Source organism: Chamaea fasciata, unplaced genomic scaffold (genome assembly GCF_029207755.1).
Source record: "Chamaea fasciata isolate MVZ Bird 193981 ecotype frontalis unplaced genomic scaffold, bChaFas1.0.hap1 SCAF_22, whole genome shotgun sequence".
NCBI lineage: Eukaryota > Metazoa > Chordata > Aves > Passeriformes > Sylviidae > Chamaea > Chamaea fasciata.
In genome coordinates this window covers 6927568-6952593 of record NW_027094107.1, presented here as the reverse complement: position 1 = coordinate 6952593, position 25026 = coordinate 6927568, and the positions used below count along the sequence as shown (strand labels likewise).

Sequence of the window (25026 nt, the reverse complement as noted above, 5' to 3'; positions counted from 1 at the left end):
TTTTTGATGGAAATCATCTTCTCTATCACCAATGGCTGTGCTAGCAGAGCATCCTGTCATGACACAGGCAAATGTGTTACAAGCAGGCTACAGAGTAAGAACTCAGCATGAGCTCTTGGAAACCTTCAGACATCAGGGTGCTTTGCTTCTTTTACTGGTGCATATTTGCCAGCTTTCCTCCAGTGCAAGAATATGAAATAAGCTCTGCCTGTCTTGGATAGACTCATCTACACCAGGAGAGATTCCTGGCCCATTTCGATTTGTTGTGAAAAGAAGAAATGGCCAGCAAGCTCCCTTTGCTTCACCTTCACAAGCTGCTCAGAGCTCCCTGTGAGAATAACCCAGATTTTAGCATCCTACCAGTGCAGGGGCTTGGCAGATACATTTGCACCTTGTCCTGACACACACCACTCCCAGACCTTTTTGAACACCATCATTATTTGGTTTATAGCTGTTTTCTTTAGACCCAAACAACTCTTCTTACAGTTTGAGTTCCTTGCCTTTTTTTTGTTTACTAGTCTCCAGATCCCTATCACCCAGAGACGGCTCCTGGCTCCATATATTGCAAATAAACATATCATTACTTGGTGCAAGAGTCAGCCAGAATTCCTCTTGGAAACAGCCTCCAAGAAAGAGCCTGTCCCCCTGCCTCTCACCCACAGTGTGAGGCAGTGGAACACACCATCAAAGGTGCTCCTTTTCCAGCCACCACGCTGCAATAACAGACAGAAACAAACAAACAAAAAAAATTGAAAGTCAGGAAGTCAAAAGTCAGCTATTTAAAGTACCTGTGTGACTCTCAACTTAATTTAATTTTGTCTGTTGGATCACCACTGCTGCCTCCACAGACTGGGAATAAAGGCACCTCCAGCAGGTAGGGGCCAAGCCTTGGTGTGTTTTCCAGGCTTCCCTCACTGCAGCCCCTCCACCACACCTTGGAGGTGCACGTTATGGTGAGCTGAAATTCCTCTCTAAACATCTTTTCCCCCTCTGGCTGCAGGAGAAGCTTACATGACTTTCTGGGAGCAGAAAGATGTATCCCAACCAGCCACAGAGGAAGCCGGACAACAGACAGCTCTAAATCCACAGCTCACAAGGCCCAAATCAGCCCTTAACCACACTACTGTTCTTCCAGCTGAAGATGCCTGAGAAGCACAGAAGATGCATAGAAAAAAAACGATGCCTTTTTTTCTGAAAACCAGCAGCCCCAGCTCCACAGCCTGTTCTCAACAGAACCACCTGTGCTGTATTCGGCCGGCACTGAACCCCAGGTCCCTGCCAGCCTGCACCCACCTCCCATTCGTGTGTGCCTGAATTTGGGGCCATTTGGGGGCTGGGGTGATGGACCCAGCCTGGAGAGCACCTTATCAGTGCCCTGTGCTTGTGGGGAGAGCACGGGAATGCAGAGGAGGCTCTCAGCGAGCTGCACTCATCAGCTGCCAGCCGCTTCAAAGGGAAGTGACAGTAGTGCTGATGTTTAAGGACCGACACACCCAGCCAGGAGTAACACACCACTTGGGCTATTTATAATCCCTCATCCTCGACTCTTAAAATAGCACTGCTTTTATTTTTATATTTTTAGGCACACTGGCAATGTTTAAGCAACTCCATGCGCAGGCTCCACATCAAACACGTCCCAGGCAGTCTCGGAAATGACACTTGGGACTTCTGTGCCTCCCCACGGAAAGCAGAGGTGAATTTCCCTCTCCCCATCACCCCTATCCCCTTGGCAAATGTGACCAGGCCAATTTCCATGTCTTTACATACAGCCTGCCTCTTCCGAAAGCACAAAGGAGGGGCCAGGCAGGTTCTCTCTGCCAACAGCCAAGGAAAGCAGAGCAGCAGAGGTGTTCCAGGCTGCGGTACATTGTCACACGCGTGCTGCTCTCATCTACAGACACCACAGAGCCTCTGAAGGAGTTAAAGGGTCCTGGAAGAAAGCAATACTGTTTGTTTGTGTTCTCCTTAAAAAAACAGAGGTCAATACACAGAACTAGTCAAACAAACTAGGGCTGCAGGTCTGAAAGGAGCACTGCCTCCGGCTGCAGCACAGCCCCAGCTATTTGTTCTCTGCTCCCTGGTGCCACAATGTACCTTGGTTGGCATTTCTTAATGACTGGAGCATCCGTGTGCTCTTTCTAGAACAATTATAAAATATTCAGGGCAGGAGAAAAAAAAAAAAATTCCTTGCACAGCCAAGGCTCCAGCAGACTGCATAGGTGTCAAATGGTAAATCGTTAGGTGTTTTAATTGCAGAGTTATTTACACCCTGGAACTTGTTATTAACATAGGGAAAAACAGAACCTATTGTTACCCATCATTAAAGGGATTATTTTGGGACTGCATGGATCACCCCAGCCAGACCACCTGTCTTTTGGCAGTGGTGACTGTCATGGGGGGGAACATTAAACAGAGGCCCAAACTTCAGCCAAGAAGTTTAGAGGGGTGGTCCCAATTTCTTTACTCATCTCACCCCCATCACCCTCTGCTCCCTCTGGCCACAGGCCTGGCATTAACAGGGGAGCTCTGAGGAGAGGCTACTGCAGGGCTCCAAACCCATCCTTCCCTATCAGCAAAGCCCTTCTGACCAAGGGCTGCACAGATAACACGCATCCCGGATTTGGCCTGCAGTTGTATAACCATCCTGTTAAAATTCAGGATTAACAGGTTATATTTTCATTTGCGAGATCGTTATCTGCTCCAAGAAAGGTTTCCGATTTCACCAGCACTAATCAGGAGCCACAATGGATTTCCGGTCTCAGCAACGAGCCTCCAGAGCCTTTGTAGCTCGTGGAGCCAGTTTCAATTCAAATCTAACTGGCAGAGCTATCAGAGCTGCATGTTGAACAGAATAGGTGGATAAAGAAAACAGTCACTGCCATGCTACTGTAACTTATTTCTAAATCCATTTCTTACGGACACCAATCTCTCTGAGCAAAGCACCTCATGGCTGCACTCCCTTTCCAGGAATGACACCCTCAGTCTCCCCAGTGGCACTGAGCAATGATCCCCATTACAGCTCTGTGCCTTAAATGTGTCAAAACCCTGCACTGGTGCCCACCTCAAGTTCTGGTTTAGGCTGGTAAGGATATCATAAAAAACAAGCAGCAAACAGGTGCAGAATGAAGAGATGAGTGTGCCACGACAGCCTGTGCCCCCAACAACACTGAGCTGCGTGCCCTGCACGGGGCTGGGGGCTCAGCAGCATTTCCCATTGGAAATGGGAAATGGCAGGGCAGGGCATCCCAGCACAGCACGTGCACTGGCCCGGCACAGTCAAGTCCTGCTGTATTTATATTATATTTATACCTGGGAGGCCAAACAGACTCACAGGAGGTGCTATCTTTGTGGACAGAGAAGTGAAAGGCTTCCTGACAACTGGCTTCACCAGATAAGTAAATTAGGCCTGAGTTACAGTCTTCACGTTCTCTCACTGCCTCCACTCCCTGGACTGCATGAGTCAGTAGAACTGGAGGGAAAATATTCACATAGAATTCTACAAGTTCAGGAATTAAAGAGGCATCTCCGAAGCTTGCCTGTGGCACTCAATACCAGCTGAAAAAATTGGGTTAGCTTGACATTGCTGCTGGAGGTGAACAGAGCTGGGAAGGCTGGCTGAGCAGCCAGGGCCCCTGTCTGCAGAGCAGGTGAGCACAGTGCTGCCCACAGCCTCAGTGCTCCAGCACGGAAACACTTTTTAATTTTTTAAACCCGGGAGTGAGAGCAATTAAGAAAACAAACTTTGTTTCCTGAACAAACACCAGGTTCAGACAGTTTGGGGTTATGAGAGATACATGCAAATCTGCAAGTCTGGCCTGGGCAGTTTTTGTGGGCTGGAGAACTCTGCGTGTTCTCCAAGGTTCAAAAGAGTGAGCCTCTTTTTTTCTTGCCTTGAATAATCATGGCAAGAGCATTTTGGTGTCGAGGCTCTTTTACCATCAGCAAACCAGCCCCGGCTGACAGTCACACCACCAGGCTGGGAGAGCTCTGCGAAGGGAGAGGCAGCTCTGGAGAGCAAACCCCAAATGTCCTGTAAATCCTGCTGCAGGGAGCGTGCCACATCACAGGGGGGCTCCTTGGAAAGCTCTCCTGGTCTGTCTGCTCCGACGGGATGCCAGGCCCTGCTGCTGATGACACCCTGCTGCCTCTCCTGATCCCATGCCTGGAGCTGCCCTGCCCCTGTCCTTGCAGCTTCCAGAAACCAGGGCACCAACTAACCCAAGAAAAAAACCAAACACAAAACAACAAACCATCGGGTTACACCAATTTTTTTCCTTGGTACTTTCTGCTCCCATCTGCTGCTGGGCTTGAGGGAAGAGTATAAAGACTGATAAAAATGAGTCCACAAGCCTCTGATCTACTCTGCCCCCAGCCTGGGGAGGTTTCCAGGGGCTGGAGCTGGGGCTGCCTCCGGAGTCAGCTGCGAGGAGGGAGAGGAGGCAGGGGAGGGAGAAGGGGAAAAAATGAACAGCTGCAAAGCAATTAAGCCTGCCTCCCTGCCGTACTGTCCAAAGCAGGAGGCAATCTAATTCAGCCTGGTGCCTCTCTTCCTTCAGCCGTCTGGTGCCTGCCTGGGATTCAGGAAAGGGGCTGTCTGACTGCCCACTTTGTCTGACGAGCCAAAGGGGCCCTTCCCAGCCACAATTTCCAAAGGAAAGAGATCTTGGCTGGTGGTGTCTCTTCTTTTCTGAGAAAAAAACATGCCCTGAATGTAGTGGCAGCAGCTTTATAACCCTCTCCTGCCCTTCCTCAGCGAACAACCGGAGTGGAGCTGGAGCGAGAAAATGACCCCGCTGGCTCTGGGGCTCAGCGCTCGTCTCCAGCACAATGAATCAATTGGCATCCCCATCATTATTTGTGGTAACTGTATCTTTCACAAGCAAGATTTTATGTAGAGATAGAATAGGACGTTTTCTGCTCGTTTCCTTCCTGTCATTCCAATCACGGACTGCTGTTGAAAATACAATGCATTTAAAGTCGGTAACATTTGCAAGCAATGTGTTCCAGTTTCCCAGCTGAGCGGCCGGGCTTTTGTTTCCTTGCCCAGTAAAGGTGTGGAGAAAGAGCCCGTGGTGCAGCTGGGTTAGAAACCCACGTGTACAGAAGGTCATCTCATTTTCATGTTCCTAATATCAGGGATTACTTTAATTCCTTATTCTGGCCAACTGTTTGGGTTTATAATCCACGGCACAGGACTCCTTCCAGCCTGCCTAAGGTGGTACTCGTTCTGCTATTTATTCAGAAAATGGCAAAAAAAAAATGTTTTATTTGGAAAATGTTAGTGAGGCAGGGCAATAAAAGCCTTTTAGTACCCAATCAGAGGAGCAAATAGGGTCTGTTAGGAGAACAGAGTACAATTCAACTCTACTTTCAGTTATGTTTGACAGTAATCTAGGCAGCAGGTACATACTTTCCCCCTGGCTTGATCAACGCAGAAATATGCAAAATGTGTATTTCAAGTGCAGCTAGACAGCATTTCATCTCATGAAATGTCTCAATACTGTTATGATAAGTAGAAAAAAAAAAAGAAATCATAGAGAAAGCAATATTCTAGCCCACCATTCTGATAAATGCTTTAAAAAGGATGAAATCTGAGGATTATTATTTAGCCCTCCATAAACTAAAGCACAGTAACTTTATATATTGTGTCAACCATGAATGGAGCAACACATTGAAGACAGGAGTTCCTTACTAACCTTATTCCACATAAGGTCCCTCATGAAGGCCACAGTTCTTTTTAAAAAATATAATTCACAGACATGTAGATATATGCCACCTATCTAGGAAAAAGCTCAGACTCTGGACTGGGCACCAAATAGATAGGAACATATCCCCTCTCCATGCCAATTTTTTTTTTTTTTTTCTTATGAAAAAGTTCTTATTAAGCAGTAATTTTTAACTTCCTTAAGAAAAAAAAAATGCAACATAAATAAATGTTGGGGATTTTAGTCCAAGTCCTAAACGATGGGAAAACACTGATATGTTTAGCAAAACCTTTTTCAGTTAAAGATTTACTCACATTTCAGGAGCATCACACAGTCTGTGGTGATGTTATCAGCACTTCTCTGTTCTTGCTGACCTTAGGTGCTCTTAAACCATTATATACATAATATTCCCTGATAATAGAATGCCATTCACATTTCAGTAACAATAATTCACCTTAATGAGATAAGAACTCACACGTGAAATGACTCTACCTCTATTTGAGAGATATTAGCACACTTTGGGGAGCTGTGGAATCACAAATACTGACATCAAGAGTCCGACACTATTCCTGGAGAGCTCGTACTCCCAGTTACATCAGCAGGAATTTGAGATGTGTAAGAATTGCAAAAGCAGATGTTAATCTGCAGCAAACGCCACAGGTATGGGCAGTCTGCATTTTTGCCTTAAGCAAACAAGAAAAACAAGACTATTAATGAGAGAAAACAGCAGCAGTTTCTAACTGCATGTATAAACAGGCATTAGCACCAACAATATTCCTGAAGTGACTCATTACAGCGTCAAGAAAACTTTTACAAGAAACCTCACGTTGTTTACAAATTTCCCATTCACGTTTTGTTTTAATTCTTGCTTTCCCACTCGTGGCAAAGCTCGCCAACCTTAATAAAGATCTTCAAGAGACGGGAACTTGACGCTTAAACCAAAACCAGAAATCATCAAGGCTTACTCCTTCGATGAGCTGGCTCTCCACTTTTCCCGGAGTCGGGTAACTAAAGCAGCGTAAAGTTATCTTTATTCTTATCAAACCCAGCCGGGATGGCTCGGTGTTGTGCTGGCACAGGGGATGGATGATGCTCTGGGGGACTCAGTGGCCGCTCTGCCTTGGGCACTCCCCGGCGCAGCCGAGCCAAGGACGAAAGATAGAGCAGGAATAGCTTAATTCCAGCTCTAAATGAGCTCAGCAGGGAATCCGAGCAGTCAAGTCAATTGCTGGAATCTGCACTTTACAACCTCGTTCTGCTCCTTTGATCAGGCTGAATTTTGAGCTACGGCGATTAATGGACTAATAGAGGAAGTCACAGGGCATCTCTTGGGAGAGGAGGGAGAAGTCTCAGACTCATCATGCAGCTACGCTGCTAAACACACTTCCGTGTGGAAAATCAAAATGCCACTGCAAGAAAGTGTGCTGACTGAGCGGGAAAGGAGGAGGAAAAGGGGGTTGTCCGAAACAAACAAACAAAAAGAGACAGTGCTCATATGATTGTTCATTCATTGCTTAAACATTCATTGCTTAAAGCCTTCAGAGCAACGGGGAGAGAAAACAGACTGCCTGAGTACGGGCACCCTGTAAACTACCCTTCAACCCAGGGCTGGAGCTGTTTATTCTTAATGCCAGACAGTAAAGGAAATATTAAACATACTAATTATGCAAAGAGAAGCTTTCAAAAGCCTTGAGTATTTAAGCACTAAGAGAAATTGATTTGTTTGCGACAGGGATACATCCTACTGATATTCCGGAGTAGCATGTCCTCATCTTGTTGGAAAGGGAAGAAACACATTAACATTAGCAGCCTGCTAATAACAAAAGAGAGGGGGAAAGCGTTTTGTTAAGTTTTTTTCCCGCCATTTGCTTTTTTTATGGCTGTGCCTGAGAGGATGGGGCAGCTTTTCTTCCTACAGAGGGCAAATTTTCATCCTGCAATTGATGACTTTATAAAACAAACACAAGAGGACTTCAAACAACCCCTGGAGTGATTAAAACATTAATTTAATCGAAGCCTGGCAAGTTTGTAAAATGCTGGTACTAACCCCTAGAGAGAAAAAAACCCCAGTAACAACAGCAACAACCAAATCACCAGAAAAGCCAAAAATAATTCAAATGTAAACTTGTGCTGAGGCAGGAACAAGTGCATCAAAGCTTCCAAGTCCCTCTTTTTTTTTTCTTTTTTCTTTTTTTTTTTTTTTTTTTTGCTGCAGCACTAATATAGCACTGCCAAAGACTGCTGGGCCCCTTGCTGCATCCTTCTGCTCCACCTTTGGTCTTTCTTGAGCGCACAGAGCCTAGATACATACATGATTCACTCTGCTCTCAGAAATAGTCCTGCAGTCGTCCTGGAATGACCTCCCACTGCGTAAATTTAGGCGTGTGTGTTTGAATCTTTACAAGATCAAGCTGTTAATGTAACGTCTTAGGCCAGGATATCACACTATTTTGGCTACATTAGAAGGGCTTACCCTCCTTGTGGGTCTCTCATCAATTCTGTAGTGGGGGAAAATAGCTCGGCACAGCTGGTGCATAACCTGCATTCACATCTGCATCTGCCTGACACTGATCCAAGGAACTGCCTTTTCGTCAATTCAATGACAAATGTTAAAGAATTTTGCTGGTTTTACAGAGAATTTTATACTGAACTAATGCATTTACTACCTTCATCCTTTAACATTCCTATATGCCAAGGGTTAAATTGTAATACAGGATTACTTCTTGTTAATGGTAGTGCTTTTAAGAATTATGATAATGATGATATTTGCCTTTATATGCGCTATAAAAAATTTAACTTTAAAACATGTAATACAGTGATTAGCCTTCAAAGCCCTAAGAAGAGCTGCTGCATTCTGATTGTGGATTTCCATCAATTATTAGTGCTGGCTGCTTGAAATATCCAAAGTGCTCGAGACAGAAATATTACACAGCCAACAGGGCAGACTGATAGGCTTCCTAAATGTACAGTTTTTGAAAAAAAGCCCATAATAGTGTTTGGCTTTCAAACCCTAATGTTAACAGCTTTGATGGGACTGCTTCTAATTCGTATTTAAGACCCATTACCTCTTCCTCTAAGCAATCTTCATGAAACATCATTTGTTCTGGGGGGGATATTTGCCATCCAGTGCAGCTCTGTAATGGCCGTTAATTCACACCATTTTGCTCGCTCCTGTATTAATCAGCAAACTGTGAATCATCCCAGTGTTTCCAGACTCACAGATGTATGAGAGAATCACCGAAGCCAGTTCAGTTTCTCTCCCCATTCAGTCCCACAGACAATATCAGTTCCTGTTTACAGTCACGGCTTTGTTTTCCCCCACCCACGCGCTGAAATTTCTCCAAAATGCCCAAAGGAAAAAAATAATAATAATAAAAAAAACCCCCAACAAACCCACCGAGTTCATTTTACCAGGAAAGTTATTTCTAGGTATTGCATCCGAATCAAAACATGTTTGTACTTTGAGCTGGTGTGCAGGAATGAGAGAGGAGCAGAACAGGAAGGCAGAGGGGCTGCTCCAGTCACCCTGGAGCCAGGCACGGCATTAACACCATCCCAGGGACTCTCCTACCCACTTGTTTGCCTTTATTCTATTTGTTAAATTGGACTTTGGTTCTGCACATATTTCTGCCTTGTGAAGTACTGACAGAATTTTAGACGATGACAAGACAATGCTAGGCAGGAAGCACTCCCCAAAATCAAGGGTAGACACCGTGCTCCAACAGTATCACTGCAGAAAGTATTAAAATTATTTATTAATTTAGGCATCAAACTTGAGGCAAGAAGTAGAGCATGGTTTTAGGGGAGTGAGCACATTTTCCAAAAGCCAGGCTGCTTTTAGTTCAACACGAGCTCCCCAAACTGCCATTTAGTAAGAAAGAGACAGAAAACACAGACAACATACAACCCTACCTTCCCAAAAACCATGGGAAGAATGGAATGAAGATGTTCTGATATGAACAGGGATTTACAGCACAGCTGAAATGAGTTGGGTGTACAACAGGGTCATGGAAACCATTTCCTTGTTGCTATTCCTGCTCACGCTGGGCCACGAACACACCTTTGCAATGTAGGAGTTATGGGTGTGCTGACCTGGAAGTGAGGATGTGCCTTACCCAGCACTAACCACCCTGCAAGTTGTTATTTTTTGGAATGATACACAGAAGGAAGTTATGGCATTCATCCTGAAGCCAAGCAGTGAAGAAGGTTGCTGAGTCCTTCCCTAGATTCCCAGGAGGTTTAAAACTTCATTGGATCTAAGAGCACAGTTGAGAGAACATGTATGTTCAAAACCTTTTGCTCAACTTGCTTTTAATTGAGGATTTCTGCGTCTGGATTTTGGTTTTTTTTCTAATCTGTGATAATAAAGAAAGCAAAATGGGTTATGTGGGGGGAGAAAAAAAGGCAAGAAAGTCTGCAGATGGGGCCTGATTCAGCTGATGTTTAGCCCAGAACACTTTTGAACTGCTACAACCTGCCTGGAAAAGCTGAGAGGAACTGTCCACCTGAGCTGGCAGGGTCGGAGGGGTTTGGGTACAACTGGTGAATCAGACATTTTTCAGCATGATAGTGCCACTTTCCCTACACCTTTGGGAGATGAGGTTGTCTCCCATTCTGCACTGCAAAGCAGAAGGAAGCAATTGCCTGTTGCTTAGAGCTGAAAACCACAAAAGCAAAGGGGTTTTCAGCGGTCACGCAGAGCCCCTGTGCCATGGTCTGGAGCAGGGACACTGCCCTGACACACAGCCCCTGTCTGCAGCACCTGCAAACACTGCAAGCAGCCTGGCCAGGCTGAAATGCAGCACCTTGCCCCAGATTTCTCTGGGGTAAGTCCCATTTCCCTCTGTGTTCACAGCACATGAGCACCACTTCCTCTTTCTCCACCCTGGACAACCCTTCCTCAGCCCTGCAGGCATCGCTTGACTGTCCTGCTCATAAGGAAGAGAAAGACTTCCCTGAACGCCTCCATACCCCTCACTGTTGTTCACAGAACCCTCTGAGCCTCATTTTTCTTTCCAATTGGATTTTAATTTGTCCAGTGTGAGACTCCCATAGAGCTGACCGTGTCCTAAATGCTCAGCTGCTGGCAGAATATCTTCCATTTCATTAAACAGGTTGTAACCAAAGGAAAGACCTGTCTGGACTGAGGAAAGTGCTGCAGCTTTGGTGTTGTGTCCACATTAAATTCAGATCCAAAAGGTGGGTGATGGTGAGAGCGGGGGAAGATGCTCCCCACGTGGTGTTTAGAAGGATTTGGTCTATTTACACGCTTCTCCTCTGCAGATTGCTTCCCCTTAATGATGTGCTGTGTGGTGTCCAAGAGTGCTTTCAGCACAACAGAGAGCTAAACTGGAAGGAATTATGAGTGCATTAGGCAGAGCAGTTGGAAACATCAGTGCCTGCAAACATCTTGAAAAACAAGCCAAAGAAGTGGGAAGGTTAAGACATGGCCACAAGGGCTCCACTGCAATGGGGGAATGCTTTGAAAACCCAAAATGGAACACAAAGAAGACAACACATGAGATTTAAAACAACACTGCAAAAGAGCAATGAGCTCAGAAGATCAGATGTGAATTAAGGGGTTTTTTTATCTTGATTGCTGCACTTCTGAAAATGTTGTATTACTGTTGACATGTTAAGGCCAAACACCCCATTTTGTTCCACAAGTTTACATCTTACTTTCCAAAACTTATCTGACATTATTTATTCACAGGGGAGGGAAGGGAGAAGATGGCAGTTGATAGCTTCAGTCAAGCTCCTCTCAGACTCTCTTGAGAACAGAGAATCTCCAAGCCTGAAAAAAATACCAACTCACTTGCAAATGCACAGATAAATATAAATTCAGAAATGACTATTCAAGAAGACGTTCTTACATCTGTGGAGATGTCCAGCTCCAGGCTCAGCCTTATTGCTCTCTGTAATCCAGATTCATCACCAGCTTCCCTTATTCCCCTATTCAAAGGCACTTAATTAGCTGAAGGGGTTGTTGCTTTGCCTTCAAAAGCTCTTCATCCCTCAAAGGCTTTGCTTTGGTATTATGCTACCATTGCCCTTTGAAATCAAATCTGGTTTTCTCCTCACAGCATTGGTAAAAGGAAAAAAAGGTAGTATTTAAAAAAAACTTGGTTCCCAAGATAAAAGAAAAGGGAAAGAGAGGAAAGGGGGAAGGGAAGGGAAGGGAAGGGAAGGGAAGGGAAGGGAAGGGAAGGGAAGGGAAGGGAAGGGAAGGGAAGGGAAGGGAAGGGAAGGGAAGGGAAGGGAAGGGAAGGGAAGGGAAGGGAAGGGAAGGGAAGGGAAGGGAAGGGAAGGGAAGGGAAGGGAAGGGAAGGGAAGGGAAGGGAAGGGAAGGGAAGGGAAGGGAAGGGAAGGGAAGGGAAGGGAAGGGAAGGGAAGGGAAGGGAAGGGAAGGGAAGGGAAGGGAAGGGAAGGGAAGGGAAGGGAAGGGAAGGGAAGAGAAGAGAAGAGAAGAGAAGAGAAGAGAAGAGAAGAGAAGAGAAGAGAAGAGAAGAGAAGAGAAGAGAAGAGAAGAGAAGAGAAGAGAAGAGAAGAGAAGAGAAGAGAAGAGAAGAGAAGAGAAGAGAAGAGAAGAGAAGAGAAGAGAAGAGACCAGCAGAACTTCTTTCAAAGTGGCTTTAAAACTAAGTTTGACACCTGAAGAAAAAGGGTAGGGGTTTGAAACTTCAGACGAAATCTGGCCAGTACTTTTGGTTTTATTAATAATGCACGATACTCCCATTGTTTTATGTTTTAGGAAGTTGCCTTGTGACATCTTGGAAATCCCAAACAGAACATTTTTTCCCCCTGTACTTGCAGGAGGACTGTATGTACTCAGATGATGCCGGTTGTGTTCTCTGCTTTTCCAAACCCTTTAGCAACCTGCATCAGAGCTTACGAAGTGCTGCTGAGTCAGAACAGTCTCACCTAACAGTCACAGTGCACTGACTTTTCACAGGCAGAAATAACTTCCCATGATACAAGGCACCCAGAAATTAGGCCACGGTATTACCATTTCTTTATATTAATAAAAGCTGTATTTTGTATTCCATTACAGTTATTTAACCTTTGACGTCTAACCTCTGGGTCAGTTTGCTCTTTATAACAGCACATTTCTTCTTCAGTTTTGTTTCTATATTTAGAAAGGCTCTGAAAGGAGATTTAAAAAACTTTTTAAAGAAAGCATATTTAATCTAGGTCAGAAGTTTTGGTGTTTCTCTGCAACCTACAGTTTATTCTTCCAACTCAGATAGGGTATTGCTGCTTTTGCCACAGTCAAAGAAATACTTTGCTTTTCAAAGGGTATTTTAGTCTTCAGCATGTTCTTCACTGTCTCATATGCAGTCCATATGTAGCGAAAAAGCAGCCACTTTTACTGCAAATAATATTAAATTTTCTCTCTGTCTCTTCTCTTGTCATTTTTTTCCCCATCAGTATTTTTGGCAATGGGGATGAAACAAATACACCCTTCACTGACAATCCAGCGTGCAGCTCTCGGGATGTCAGCAGGAATGCAGAGAGCTCTAAAAATAGCACATTTGGTTCCTCCGGTGCAAGTGGAGCTCAGAGACACAGCGTGTCCCTCCCAGACAATGGCTGTTTATCACCTACATCCCCCCAACAAAACAACCTTTTTCAGCTGTGTTTTGGTTCCCAGCGCTTCACACACACACAGAAATCAGTGGGCAATCCCCCCCTCCTCCCTGAGACTGCCAAGTTTGAACTCACATCAGCTTGGGCTTGCGAAAGGAACAGCCACCCGAAGGGGTTATTGTATTCCAGCCTGATTTGAACTGTGAATATCGGTTGTATTCACTGGTTTTCCTGCTTTCGGGGAGGAGGGGATCCCTCCTTGCCCTGCACGGAGCCCTGTGTCTGTCCTTACAGATAGGAGAGCTTTTCTGGAAATGGGGTGTTGTGTCAGCGCTGCTGAAGGCAGAACTGGGCCCGGTGTGTATCTGACATTCCAGCGTAGGAAATCTGCAAGTACAAACTCTATTTAGACATGAAAATCAGGGAGATGCCCAAGTATTCAACCTGCCTGGGCAAATGCGGCTTTTCGTGCTCCCAGAAGCAGCCGATAAAGCCAGAGGTGAAGCTTTACCCCTGAAAACAGCGTGGGCTAGTTCTGGAGAGACTACCTTTGACTCTGGCATTTACTACCATCTTTATATCGGGGACTTAAAGTCCACACCTTTGGAGTATGATTTCACTCGCAGGCATCATCCCTAGAGGAATAAAATGAAAACCTGCCCGTGGCCAGAGAGCAGCGTTCCCCCCGCCAGGCTCTGCCCTGTCACACAATGCGAACTGTCAGCGCCTCGATCAATACCCATCCACGCCCCGCAAGAAAGACACAGCAGCTTCACATGGGGCCAGATCAGCCCTATCACACCCAGCAGCTGTCCAGGACCTGGGACACACACTGATTACACCCAAAAAGATCCATCACTGACTAGAGAAACGGTGGAGCCGTGAGGCACCAGCAGTAACCCCGCGTTTGGAATGCGGAGAGTTCGCTTTAAAACACGGAGAAAACAACAGCCAAACGCTCGCTCCGGCTCTGCGGCTGCTGCTCCCTTCCCCGTGTTGCTGTGCCTGCTACAAGGATCAAATTTCATGGTTTATTGTTCTCCCTCCAACTGGCCACCATCCACATTCTTCTTCTGTACAGAGCTGCACCTCTTGCTCCAAAGGAGAGAGAACTATGCCTTCTTTTTATAAATTTAAGTCACATTTGCAAACACACACACACAGAGTAAGGGAATAACTTTTAAGCACTGAACAACATTTCGGGGAACGCTGTTATTTTTCTCAGAGCGAATTTCTTTGAATGAGGCTAAAATGGGGGCATTTTCCACCCGAAATTTACGGATTTTTGAGATGCAGAAGTTGTCCCCCCCACGTCTTCTCAATTTTTAACATTGTGCCTTTTAATGAAACAACTGCCCTACGCTTGAAAAGTCCTATTCATCACCTGCCTCAGGAGGGAATTGGCACTGAAATTCTGCAAAGCTCAAATTCAGTTCGGGATACACTGCTGGAAATCAAAACCACAGTCACTGGGGCTACTTCACTCTAATGGAGTCAAATTGGGACAGAGCAGGTGGGGTCCAAAATTCAGCACCAATCTCTCAATGTAAATAAGAAATCTATTGCAGACAAATAACAGATCTCCATGCTAGATTGCAAGAAATGTAGTAGGACTCAAGGATTCCTACACAGAATAATTTTCCTAAGTAATCTTTCTTTTAATTCAGCATTCAGGATCCATTTTCTTCTATGAGATTTGCAGTAAAGTTATCAAAACCTCACAAAAATGCTCCACTCCTGAACATCCACCATCTTTCCTCAGCACCTCAACAGACTGTAAAACTGAAGCACTGTCATCTGGTGTGTAATTATTGTAATAAGTCTTCCCTGTAAAATGAGGGAGGCACCATAAGCTTACCTAACTAGTCTGAAAACGTAAAATGCTCATCACCTGTAATCATTGTCTTAACTGTCCTTGATCTTTACTGATAGCAGCAAGATTATAATAACTCTTTCTCCGACGGGGAGAATCAGCTGAAAACGCAGCACAGGCAGAGCACCAGGAAAGTTGCTCGAAGAAGGGATATTTCAGCCAATTAGACAGACTCACTTCAGGATTTTTTTTTTTTTGTGTGTGTGTGTCTAATCAGCGATGCAAGGGTTTCAGAGGTACAAGACTAAAATGCAAAGCAGGGAAAACTGGGGCATAGAAACCTTAGGAATCCAACAAGGACGTTCCAGCTTCACAGACTCAGTGGTGAAGCCAAAAAAAACCCCCCAAAACCCTCAAAGCTTATGGACGTATGATCAAAAGTGATCCTGTCACTGCGGTTAACAACTTATTAGTCCTCATCCAAGATGCGGGAAAAGACCATAAATGTTTTCTTCACCCACACCTGCCTCCAGAGTAAAACATCTGGTGGGCAGTAAGTCATGGAACTGCTGCACTTTGCTCCCTTTCAATCCAATGTCTATCCACAGGATAGTCTTGGTCCAGATCCCAAGACTCTGCTCTCTGTTTAGTCTGGGTCCCACCGGACACAAGCAGGGTCCTCACGTGCTTGAAGCAACAAACTGCTCTAAAAAAAAAAGATTCAACTCCTTTGTTGAATACTGGTAACCCTTTAAAGAGCCCCAGATGTGCCCCGTTGTTACGGTTCTACACCTGCCCAAGCAAATTCAGTGCGTCACCAGTCCTTCCCTGCCCCTGTTCTGGGCTTTAGTGAGGGAGAACGGAGTGAGCACGGCTTGGAAAAGAGAGAGTTGGTCCTGAAGGAGCACAGTGGCAATGCACTTCACCGACTTTCCACTCAGAAGCTGATATTTAGTAACTATCCCCTATTTCTCATTGCTGTCACGGGACATTAGGATATTTAGTTTCACCAGCCTTACACCAAGATTGATGAAATCCCCCTCAAGAACCAGCCACTTTGCAGGGAAGAAGAGCAAAGAAGACGTGGCTCTGGAGTGCATTTCACACTTCAGCTCTCAAGCAGGTCCCAGTAGAATCTCAGCGATCAGTCTCTGCTTTGCTGGGAGAGAAGCGTCACTCTCAGTCCTCCCCAAGCTGCTGATGGAGTGACTGTGTGCACAGCCTGGAAGAGTCTGCTCACAAAGTGTTGGCTCAGCCCAACGAAGCCCTTGCTTTGGTGGTGAGATTCAGTGTTTCCAACTATTCTTCTGAACAAAAAGACGTTTATCCCTCGCAGCCAGGCTGCTCTCGGACCCGGTCCCCGAGCCCTTCCCTGCTCCCAGGTCTCGGTTCGCAGTGCCCCTCTCTGACCCGGGGTAGTAGCAGATTCACACCTCTCACCGAGCCCCAGGGAGAAGGTCGCTCGACAGAAACCAGGGCTGTGCCTCGCTTTTGCCAGCTGCATTTTTGCATTTACCAGCTCGATTGGTATCCCCATGGGTGGGGAATGGCGCTCATCCAAAGCAGGGAATGGCTTCTGGCAAATGCTCCTAACAGGTATTTCAAGTCTGCCTCTTTACTATTCAGGAGCTGTACTGTTTGACCTGCTGTCCGTGAAGGACACATTTTAACTCCACTTCTCACCCCACCTGATCTTTTCTAGCCTCAGAAGCATTACGAAGAGACGGATTTGTTGAAGGGCGCTAAGTTAACAAGAAGATATTCCCTCTGAAAGGATAACATGAAACATGCAACGAGACTATCTCTGGAGCTTATAACATGAGCTAAAAGAGGCTATCACCTATACATGAAAAAAAAAATTAAAATAGCACAAGGTTCTCCACCAGGCTAAAACATGGTGGAATTATGGTACATTTTTAGTTGAAGAAATAAATAAATTTACTCAACACCAGAGGTTGTTGCTGCCTTGTCCATGTATGCACACTGCACACCTCAGAAATTCAGTGACGCCGCGTTTGAAACACAAATGGAAGAGCAAAAATCCGAAAACAAATGACTTGGTACTTTCACATAAACCACGTAAGACAGAAGAGAGGCTCTCACCTGTCTGCTTTGAGATGGCAGTGTGGCAGCCTGCATCTGTCTCTGCATCCGATGTGGCTGCATCAGCTGTCGGAACTGCTGCTGGAGGAACTGGCTGTTGTTGGTCTGCTGGGACTGCTGCGTGGCTGGAGACTGCTGCTGCTGCTGCTGGAGATAGTGAATGAGGGACTGCTGTCCTTGTCCTGCTGTCAGAGGGGACATTTTCTGAGTAGCTGACTCCGAGGCAAAGTGGGACAGTGGTTTGGTGTTGTTGAAAGAAAACTGGTCTTGGCTGACAGGGCTCTCATTCACCAGACCTGGCTGTAAGCTACTGGATGGCTGTTGCATAATCATGTTCATATTTTTGGTCTGGTTTGTAGTCATTGATTTAAAAAGCGAGTTCTGCATACTTGTGGGGTTGCTGGTGGGAGTGATGTTAGAGATTAATGTACCTTGAGGACTGAAGGGCTGCTGATGCAGGGCAGGGCTCGACAGCTTTTCTGGCCTGTACGGTGGAGAAGGTCCAGTATTTGTGGAGGCCATGCTGGCAACCAGGTTGTTCTGTGGGCTTTTAATGCTGCTGGCTGGCAAGCTGGCTGCTGTCAGAGCAGGCAGCATGGAGCTCTGAGGGCTGAAGGGCTGCTGGCTCAGAGCTGGACTGGAGAGCTTCTCAGAGCCATAAGGGGGAGAGGGGCCATTGGATGGGGTGCTGCTGGAAGTCATGCTTGAAAGCAGAGTGTTTTGAGGACTCTGAATGTTGTTTCCTGGTAAATTATTAGCAGGCATGCCAGACACCATAACATTTTGGGGACTGAAAGGTTGATGGTGTGGGGATGATCCTGCCCGGTAAGGCGGAGAGAGACCAGGAGGAGACAAGGTTGGCCAGCTGGGAGCCTGTACTTGTTGCTTGGTACCAGACACCTGCTTGCTGGCTGCCAGCTGCTTTAGCTGCTGGGCATGCCAGTTGGAGCCAGGCATGTTGGGCAAGGGTACTGGGAGCATGGGTGGTGGCTGGTTTTTGTTCTGAGCTGCTGTAGAGATGGGTGACGCAGCAGGTTTGTTTGAGGGAGGAACTTGGAAGTTGGCTCCAGCAGATGATGGTCTCATCTGAGGGGATCCTCCACTGGTTGGATTGCAGCCCGGAGAAAAGTCTTTGTTAGCAACGTGGTTCTCCAAGTGGGAAGTCTGCGGGGAGGACTTTGGAGTGGTACTTATGTTTGGTTGGGAATGACTCAGACCAAGTGGATCTTCAGCTTTGCTGCACAAAATCTTCTCCAGATCCAGGTCATTGGGAGAAGGATCAGGCATTTTGGTCAGCTCTTCCAATAGATCTTGCAGCTCTTGGTCCACAGACTGTAAGCTGTTTCCTTTCTCATCATAATGGACAATGTTGTTGGCTTGCCCTCCTATGGACCCCTTCTGATTTATTTCTGTGTTGGGTGGCACAGAGAACGGGGAGCCGATGCCACCACCATTCATGTGATTGTTTTCCAGGAGCACCGGGTGCCCTGTGACTGCCAGGGAAGAAGTGCCGTGGCCGGTGGAGAATGGAGAACTTTGCATTTCTGGACATGCCATGCTGGGATTGGCCCCTTGGCCCATGGCAAGGTTTACATCATCAAGACAAAGTCTTTTACTGTCATTTGGGAAAGTGACATCAGGCACGCCGCTGGAGGCAGGAGAACTATCATCTTCCAGTTTTCTTTTGATGGATCCCTGTAACTGTGAAAATAGGAAAGGAAGAAGAAAGGATCCATTATTGACCATATTCTGACATGCGCTGAAGCTCCACGCTACAACGCTGGGTGGGAGATAAAGAAAATTAAATCATACAATTAAAAACCCAGTCGTGTGAGACAAATTCAATCAGGATTGAAATGTGTGCAACTTCACCGAAATCAAGAGGGTTATAGTCAGACAAAGGCTAAATCTCATGAGTTGGCTTTAAAACAGATGTTAAAGCTACAAAATACTGTCTGTCATGTGAACTGTAATAGAAGTTTTTAAAATAGTTTCTGGTTGCATTTCAATTAAGACATTATACTCCCTGCATGACAAACATGCCAACATTTTTATGGTAACATTTTTTAGGTCTAAATGGCAAATCTGAACGAAACCCTGGACTGAATTTAGTGACCTTCTGCCAGTGACTCGGATTAAAATCAGACCTGAGACAATTCAATTGTTTTACATTCTTTATAGGCCAAACATCTGAAATAACTAGCATACTTTCTAAACAAACCAAAACAAACCAAATTCTCAGCTATCTATCTGAACAGACTTTCAAACTTCCTAATCACAAATGTTTTAAATTCCAGAAAGAGTAAGTAACAGCTAAAGTTCTTAATTTTTGTTTATTCTTCTAAGTCTAAGGCATTGTGAGCTTCATTCTTTTGAAGAATTGCCACTCATTCATAAAAATGGGTATGTTTTCAAAATATAATTATATAAATATCTCGATCTACAAGAAACAATAGAGTTGTAAATTCACCAATCTTAGGGGAAAGAAACCTGCCTTCTACATATAAAGAAAGTGAAACTGAAAACAACGCTTCTCATACTATTTCAGCATATGGCAACCTCTTCCACATAAAATCACCTATGGCTTTCATTTTTAACAAGCATGACTGGTGATCTCCAGTCATATTGCTTTAACATGGGCTGTGCTCAAAAACCACAGCTGGGGAGAGCTGAGGAGAGCTGCTCCCGGTGCACATTGTCTGCTTACCTGAGAGCCTCTTTGGGCAGCAGTGCCTGTGCTGGGCCAGGACTGCTGCTCTGTGAGAGACTGTCCCAGCGACAGACACTGCTGCACCATCAGACATTTGCTGATGAGGCCAAAATTTGCTTAGCTTTAGGACATGGAACCAGGCCTAAATCTTCTCCCAAGTGTTAGTCTAATGATGGATGAAATTGTTTTCCTTCATTTTTGCTGCTAAAACTAAGCCAGAGTTGCATGTCTCAACAGATGTTGCCCTGTGTAGGCTGAAACATGTTGGTAGAGCATAACTACATATATTTAAAACTCAGACATGCATAGAGAGTATTTACAGAGGCTTCACACATCCAAAACAAACAGAGTGTGCTCCCAAGTTGCACCCTGGGAACCTTCAGGCAGGAAGTGGTGGGGGATCTCCCACCCTTGGCCAGCTGACATGCTGGCATGCATGTCCTTGCCAGCTCTTCCTTTGCCATAGGACATTCCTCTGCTCTGAGTTACCAGGGAAAAATGTGGCCTTTCTAAACACTCTGAAAAATAGGTTTTTTTAACTGTTGCACTGGGGAATAAATGTGATGGGAAAACAAAACTTCATTTCCCTAGACTGTTACTAGATATGAAACAGATAAAATAAGGACATAGCTTTCCGATGGCACAGGTATTCCGAAACTGGGACAGACTTTTAAATAGGATGCTGTTGCTTAGGCCTTCCCGAGAAGATTTGCTGTAAGAGAGGCAGTGAAATTAGCTGGGTGTCATGTTCTCTTGGAAAGCAAGATTCCTGTTTCCCGGGTGAGTATTTGCACAAGTACCATAAAATCCAGAAGACCAATTTCTCCCAGTTGCAGGCAGGTATAACTCCACAGAATTTCGTAACATTGCTTTGGCTTAAGATAGATTTGACTACAGCCCCAAACTTGAGAGAGAAAGATACGCTCCTTAAAGCAACTAAACAAATCATAGAATAATTTTGGTTAAAAGGGGCACTTGGGTGCCATCATCCTTCTGCTTCAAGCACATCACCAAGGTAAAAAATAGACTGTGCAGTCACCAGGCACTTAAGTATGAAGTTCCCATTATAAAGAGAAATCCCTCCTTGCTCTGGCTGAGAGGTTTTCAGCGTTCCCCACTGACACCTCAGTGGTTGTTACTCCCACACAGCACACTCTGGGCTGGTGCTGGCTGTGAGGAGCCCCAGCTCCCAGTCCCTGCTCTCCATGCTCATGCTGCTGTGGCAGCCCTGACCAGTGCAGGGGACAGTAACACAATTTCAGGTTACTGGGACCCTGCCTGGCTCAGACACGCCAACCACGGCGGTGGCAGGAGAGCATCAATAAGGCACTACAACTACAGCTACAACTACAACTGAGTCCTGACCTCACTAATTCAAGAAGCTGTTTGTTGCAGAACATTCATCTCATATTCCCAGACATTTCAAGACTGTCTCTTTGAAGCCTACCTATGCTTTTCTAGACTCATCTTTACCAAAATATTTTTATTGTCCACTTCCTTCATCTGGGTCCAGACTCCCCAGAAGGACCTGACTTATTCCAACTCTTTTTCCTCTTCCTTTTTTACACAATATAACAAAATCAACAGAAAAGAGAAGAACACCAAAGCACGTTCTTCCCCTTTCTCTGCTGATCAGTATTTTGGCAGCTCTGTTTCAAACTGAACACCTGAGAAGTGAATGGAAATGTTTTAGAAATGCATCACACACACACACACACACACAGAGTCTCCTAGGCTGGCCGGAGCTGCCTATGGCTCAGGATGGGAAAGCTTCATTCAGATGTGCAAGCAAGGACGAAGCAGACAAGCAACAAAGGGGCTCTTGTGACATTGTCAAAATGCATTAAAATGCACTGGCATGCACAGGCTAACTTCTGTTTGGGAATACCTGGGAAACAAAGGCAGCTCTCCGATTCAGGGAATATCCGATTATGAGTTCTCCATTATCTCAGGTTTGCTTTTAGCAGTGATCCCAGCACTACTGTCCTCTCCAGAGCAGCAGGCTGTCTTTCTGGGGAAGACCTGAGTCACGCAGGAGCAGCGCTGCTGGCTCGACACGGCAGCACAACCAGAATAAATAATAACTGTTTACGCTGCTCTGTCCACAGAAGCTGCCCAGCTGTGGTTACAAACAGCTAATTTGTCACACGCTCCCTCCCCGCACCAAACTGAGTCCCCCCATGTGGGGACAGCACTCCACAGGCTTCCCTTGGGCAAGGAGGGACAGGCAGCCTCAGCAGAAGTCCTTGGCTGTGCCTTCCTCAAGCTGGGCTTGCTGGGGCACCATCAGCGTGACCTTGGGCATCAGGCACCTTCCAAACTTAGGAGGTGCTGCTGGCCTTGAGGAGCTCACTATTACTCAATGAAGGGAGAAAGGAAGGCAGGAAGTGGCAAAAGCTGAAGCAGAGTGATCAAATTGTCCATGAATTCATACTGTGATGGTTCCATTGGATTTTAATAACTAACCACACACACACACATGGGCACCTCTGGACTGGCTCCTGCTTTGCCAGCACTCATCTTTTCTTGTGACACATCAGCTGTCCTCAGCTGCTGCTCCAGCTCTCCCTGTGAGCCCTCCTGGCAGCCCTTGTTAATTCTCTACCTGGAACTCATGCCTTCCCTCACCTGCAACTGGGAACTGGGAAGGAGCAACTGCATCCTGCACTGGAGAGCCTTGTTCCTCCGGCCTCACAGACCCCTCCACCAGGAACAAGCCACCTCTAACCAGAGATTCCTATTTAGGCAAACACACTGCAGAAATGAGAGAGGAAAAACATTAGGCAAGGTATTTCAGTGCCTCTTCCTGTGCTTGCAGCCTGTCAGAGAGTCAAGCCTTGATTTACAACAACCACAGGGTGCTGATTATTGATCTGCACCATCCCACGCCACTCACTGCCACGGACAGATCCAACCTACAGCAGCGATTCCCACACCTACACAGCCTCTGCAAGGGAGCACTGAGAGCAGTGGGATGCTGCCATCCATCCACATCCTCCCTCAGCAGCTGCCCCTGCCCCTCCAGGCTCTCCTGATTTCATAAATTGAAGTTTATGGATCCGTGACTGGGATATCCAGAATGTGAGTCAGATAACCTTCCTTCCCTAAGAGTCTCGAGCCCCTTGGGAAATCCCAGGTGTTGGCTTTTCTGTTTGTTTGACTGAGGGAAAGAAATTATTGTAAAAGGAGACGGGGTGGGTGGGGAAGACAGTCTCACCACAGATCCTGGGATTTGCTAATGTGGTGGCAGCTTTGCACAAAGCCTTTCAGAGCAAGACACCTGGGGAATCCAGGTCACGAACAGCCTGCTAAGATCTGGCATATCTGAATTATTTTGACAGATAGAGCATGTTTAATTTTTGGTGGAAGGACTGAGCAAGGCAGAAGCCGGAGATAAACAGAAGTAGTTTTCTTTCCCCCAGTATTTTCTCAAGGCATATTGCAAATTGTTCCCTCTGCAAAGCATAAAACCTGAGTCTAAGGTTTGCTTAACTGAACTGACCAGAGAATCTATCAGTCTCTGTCTCTTTCAAACACTAGACACTGCCAAAACTGGAAGTATGTATTTGCCAGAGGCAAACTGTTTGCAGCATTCAGCGATCAAGACTTCAGCCTCTGTGGCTTCAACAAGCTTCAGCGAGACCTATCTGCCCATCAGCCTAAAACGTTTCTATCTGTTCTGACAAAAACAGTCATGCAATGAGAAAACAGAACTGGCAATTTTCCATACAAAACAAGAAAAATTCCCTTTTTTTTCCTCCCGTGCCTTAAATTCACAGTTTGGAAAGTTTTGTGCTCCCCATCGCCCATTTATCCACACTCTAGATGGATTTTACTGCCTTGCTAATATTTAAGGACAGTTGGTGAAAAAGAAGTGAGGATGTGCCTGCGTGTTTAAAGGCTGGAAAGTGGATCCGATATATAATATTACCTTTTAAAGAGCAGCAGGTACTTGCAGACCCTCTGTGTTGGGCAGTAGGCTGGCTTGCACATGAACAGCAAACCCCAAATGCTCCTGGGCAACAATCCCACTCCAGTCCAGCAGGAGCTGGCACTGCAGTAAGCGCATTTAGCACATCTGTAGGTTTCTGTTTGTGCATGCTGGCTGCAGTTTGGTAACAGACACTCACATTATATACCCGAATCCAAGAAAAAAAATGCCTCCTGCTGACCAGTGAGCAGCCAAAGCAGTACCTGACTACGAGAAAACATAAACCACATTTTATCAAAGTCGTATCTCAGGCTGCAAGGAGAACTCAAGGAGGCTCAAGCAATTAAAGCTACCACTCACTTTCTCCACACTAAGATTAAACATAAGCTAAAATCACATTCTTCCTACTACTTTGAGCTGTTCAACCCTTCTGATTTCAAGCAATTTCAGCATGGATGGACATTAAGGTGACATTTTACAGTGTCAGGAAAGAGATCAAAATGCAGTTCCAAGCTACCAGAGGCATGCACCAGTGTGCTTAAAAATTGCAATTCTCCAATTCTTCCGGAAAGGAGTACCAGAGGAAACTCCACTTTGGGGTCTGTTGGGTACTTGTAGGCTGCAAAGGTGGCAGTTTGTAATGAGGTGTGGTAGTAGAGAAGGGATTATGAATAGGGAAAATTCACAGGGTGGATTTCCTGTGGATTTCCATCATGCTCACAGAAACAGGCAACTGGAAGGGAGGATGTAGGAAGAGGAACCTGGGATGTAAGCAGTCACACTAACCATGAAAGGACATTGGTTATTAGCTACCTTGTGTGCATGGCGTGGATTGTTTTTGCCTGACACCACAGCTTCGCCCAACTCCCATCTTTAGAACAAATGAAGTAACAACAGGTCCTGGGAGTTGCACATGTAAATCACCTCCTAAACACTGCTGCTACATTTGGGGAGTCTGATCTCCCCTCAACACACAAGCATCAGTGGACTCGATGTGAGCGTGTGCTGATCCTCTGCCCTATTTCTTGCCCCACTCATCGAGACCTTCCCCAGTTATTCCCTCTGTAAATCAGGGACCTCAAGCTGTGTTAAAAGAGGAAGGAAAGAACAAGGTGTGTGCACTCTCAGAGATCACAACAGGTTTGGCTTCCTTGCAGGGTGGCTCCAGAGCTGTGAT

The 25026-nt window shown here is 45.8% G+C and overlaps 1 protein-coding gene across 2 annotated transcripts in view; it reads right to left on the bottom strand.

Moving 5' to 3' along the window:
• Positions 1–25026, bottom strand: part of MAMLD1 (mastermind like domain containing 1) — an 80077-nt gene that overhangs the window by 15052 nt on the left and 39999 nt on the right. The window contains exons 1-2 of one of the 2 annotated variants that reach the window (XM_066202336.1): positions 22547–22632; positions 17209–18909 (exon numbers count right to left, since the gene is read on the bottom strand). In XM_066202336.1, coding sequence (XP_066058433.1) covers positions 17209–18909; positions 22547–22579 — 1734 coding nt within the window. In that variant the 5' untranslated portion in view covers positions 22580–22632. Of the gene's footprint in view, positions 1–17208; positions 18910–22546; positions 22633–25026 lie in introns of those variants that run through there. The other variant, XM_066202334.1, reaches the window with a different exon arrangement.